Source organism: Mercurialis annua, linkage group LG6, assembly GCF_937616625.2.
Source record: "Mercurialis annua linkage group LG6, ddMerAnnu1.2, whole genome shotgun sequence".
In the NCBI taxonomy this organism is placed as follows: domain Eukaryota; kingdom Viridiplantae; phylum Streptophyta; class Magnoliopsida; order Malpighiales; family Euphorbiaceae; genus Mercurialis; species Mercurialis annua.
The window spans coordinates 36,786,101-36,789,797 of NC_065575.1; the positions used below are offsets into that span (position 1 = coordinate 36,786,101).

The following is a 3,697-nucleotide window of genomic DNA, read 5'->3' on the forward strand; positions in this document are numbered from 1 at the left end:
CTCTTAAGCTAGAGATCAAAAGGCAAAATAAGGCAAATCAACCCTACTGCCGATAATAGACTAAGAAGTAGACTCAAAGCTTCCCCTTGTATCACATATGCTCTCACCATCTTAACTCATCATCACTCAAATCAGCAGCTTCGAGAAGATTCATAATAAATAATGGGTCCTCCTTACAGCAAGACTTTATAGTACTAATACACTCTCGGTCACTGAGCTCCCAAAGATTGAAGCTATCATAGAATAGCATGACATTTGGTATAAGAGTTGTCGCTTTAACCATTTTCACACAAATTACAAAATCAATAAATATATCTAAAATTATAAGTATTTTTACTAAATTACCCTTCTTAAAACTTGTTAGCATTAGTTAGTATGATTTTTTTATTTGTATTTTTATATTATTTCCATGAATTAATGAAGGATATATGTGAAAAAATAGTAGTAATAAATATTTTTTTAATATTTTAAAATGACAAATATTATAAAACAAAAAAATCTCTAAAATTTTTCTGAAGCGGCAACTATTTAAGAATGGAGGAAGTATTGATTTTAGTTAGTCCCCATATTTGACAATTATTTATCCCCTCAATAAGAAGTAGAAATAGAGAGAGTGTAGTAGATGATTGGGAAAAGACCCATCATCAGACTGGTTACCACAATCCATAGGAGGACTTTCCAAAGCTTGCTTTTCTAATATTACTGTATTATTTTTCCATAGTTATGCATGTACTTAATGTAGAGAGAGAAGTAAAAATGAAAAAAAAAAGAGTCCCCACATCTGTATGTCTACGCTGCCGGACAAAACTGCCACCGCTAATAATACTTTTTGGGACCTTATAAACCAGACCACCACCTTTCTCTCTCTAAAACTTATTTACCCTCTTCATTTCATCTTGCTCCTCCTCCTCCTGTCCTCTCTTGGGCTCCATTTCAGTTCTGCACCAGCATTTAATATTATTCTACATACTATTATATATTTATGCCGCTTTGTATTTGCCATCATGGGGTCTAGCTATCTTCTTCTGGGGCTCTCTATATATTGCTGTTGGTGTGTTACATTTATTACTAGTTAATAGAATGTTTGGTAACTGAGAGAGAGAAGCAAAAAGATTGAGAATTTAAAGCTTTTTTGGTTGGAAATACTGCCTGTAATGGAGAGTCTTCAAGGCCCCATTGATTCTTGTGTATGTGTATTTATTTATTTCCTCATTTTTTTAGTACTTTTTCTTCTCTCTGTTCTTTAATTCCTTTACTAGAATCAAGAAAATTATAATCTGGGACTTGCATTTATGTTTACTTCTCTAAAATGCTCTTGCATTCAATGCTTTTGTTGTTGTTTTTCAAGAATTGATAGCGTCTGCCTCACTGTTTTATCCTCTTCAACATTCCATTCTTATTCCTCTTTAGTTCTTGGTATTTAATTCCACTGGAGAGTACTGTTTTTCTTACCTTTTCACTATCTTTTTCTTGCAGTTCTTAGGTGAGCCTCTGGATGTAGGAGGAGGATTTGAAGTTGAAGAAACTGATCAGTTTTTAATGCCAAGTGTAGAAGATAATATCCCTTTTCTTCAAATGCTTCAAACTGTGGAATACCCACCATTTTTTCACATCAAAGAACCCAACTTTCAGACACTTTTAAGGCTCCAACATCTCAAAAAACAGCAGCTCCCATGGAAGACGATGAACTCTTGCTTAGCTGAAGCAGAAACCCAACAAGCTCAAGCACAAGCTGCACCGTTGTTAGAGCATGAAAGCTGTGTAACTCATGACTTGCACTCACCGGTTAAATCTGAAAGTCTAGACTTTCACAACCCACATTCGAGTTCTTGTCTCGAAGGGATAACCTCGGAGCCTAGTTCATTTCCTTGGACACTCCAGCAGGCCATGCTTGGCGATGCCCATTTCTCTAAAGCATCTCCTGTAGTAGTCCCTAGAGAAAGACGAAAACGGAAACGAACCCGGCCGACGAAGAACAAGGAAGAAGTTGAGAGCCAGCGGATGACCCACATTGCCGTTGAACGTAACCGGCGTCGCCAAATGAACGACCACCTTAATTCGCTCCGCTCTCTCATGCCGCCCTCCTACGTTCAAAGGGTATGTTTAGACTCCCTTACATTGTTCAAAGTCGCTCCCTTTAGTTCATTTGTTAGCAACGAGTTATAGCTCAAATGGTATAAACGTGGGCAGTATTCTGCTAAAATCGTTCCTAATTCCTTTTATGTTTGTGTTAAAAGGGTGACCAAGCGTCGATTATCGGAGGTGCAATAGACTTTGTGAAGGAACTAGAGCAACTTCTACAGTCTCTCGAATCGCAAAAGAGAACAAGAAACGCAGAAGAAACCGAAGCATCCGTTGGCGTTTCATCGAACAGGTTGTTTACGTTAGATCAACCGGAGTTTAACGGCAGTAATACTTGCGAAGAGGAATCGAAAGTGAAGAAAAAGTCAGATGTGGGTGAAATAGAAGTGACTGCAGTACACAACCATGTAAATTTGAAGATACAATGTCAAAGAAAACCAGGCCAGTTACTAAGAGCTATCGTTGCATTAGAGGAACTTAGACTTACAGTTTTGCACCTTAACATAACTTCATCGGAAACTACTGTTCTATATTCATTCAATCTTAAGGTAATTGCTAATTCTCTCACTGTTTAATTTCGTAGCTATCAAACTCCTATGTAGCACCGACACGAACACATGACACTTTGATATAAAAATGGCGTTATTTTAAGTGTCCGACGCGTTTCTGAAACAGGAAATGTTGATCGAGTGAAGTGTTTGTGTTACCTATTCAAACTCTAATTAATGACTAATGAGATTTTGTTTATGATATTGTAATGGCAGATAGAGGAAGATTGTAAACTGGGATCAGCAGATGAGGTAGCAGCAACAGTTAATCAAATATTCAGCATTATCAACAGCACCAGCTGATCAGGTCTATAAAAAACAGTAGCCAAATTCAACCAGCCACAAAAAAAGACAGTAGCTGACTCTATAAAATGATGCTCCCTACACTGTTTAATTGCACCCTTTTAGGTAAAGATTAGAGACTAAATTTGCAATCTGGGGATGGAAATTGAGGGTGGTCCAGCACTAAAAAGGTGTAAAATTTGGGGAGTATTATGAAAATATGATGACCCAAAAGAAATTTGATGCTCCTCCTTTTGTATTGACTTTAGGAAATCCATAATGTGTGTGGATTTTGATGTTTCATGTCATTTTTTTTTTTATATTTGTCTTGTGTACTCTCCTTTTCAACTTCGGCTGGATTCCAATTATGGGGTCTGATTATAAATAACAAATCAAGAAAATTTACCAATAATCAATGAGATTAACTGTGAATTATTTGAATTAAGGGCTTTGGAGTTACCAAGGCCACGCAAAGAAAAGGTGACAGGTAGCAGTGGGGATGGAGGAAGGTCAAAGGAAAAAGGTGAGGCACGTTCCCAAGTCTGTGCATAGGAAGGGTCAGAGAAAAAGCAGAAACAGCAGCTATTATAGCACACATCCCCATGTTCTATACACCAGCATCACCAACCTTTCCTCAGAAACATACCAATCTCCTTTTTCTTTTATTGTTTTGTTTAGGCAAAACCCATGCGGAGGCCCCTCTACTTTATCGATTTTGTTTGAGAGGCCCTTACACCAAAGTTTGTCACGTTCGAATCCCTGTACTTGTCAAAATCCCGATTATG

The 3,697-nt window shown here is 37.5% G+C and overlaps 1 protein-coding gene across 1 annotated transcript; it reads left to right on the forward strand.

The window, feature by feature from the left end:
• The first annotated feature begins 752 nt into the window (after positions 1-752).
• LOC126653448 (transcription factor bHLH57) lies at positions 753-3,324 on the forward strand. The gene is made up of 4 exons (XM_050347344.2): positions 753-1,187; positions 1,477-2,097; positions 2,238-2,630; positions 2,847-3,324. Exons 1-4 carry the CDS (start codon positions 1,155-1,157, stop codon positions 2,931-2,933), a joined length of 1,134 nt encoding a protein of 377 aa, XP_050203301.1. The 5' UTR covers positions 753-1,154; the 3' UTR covers positions 2,934-3,324.
• The last annotated feature ends 373 nt before the right edge of the window (positions 3,325-3,697 follow it).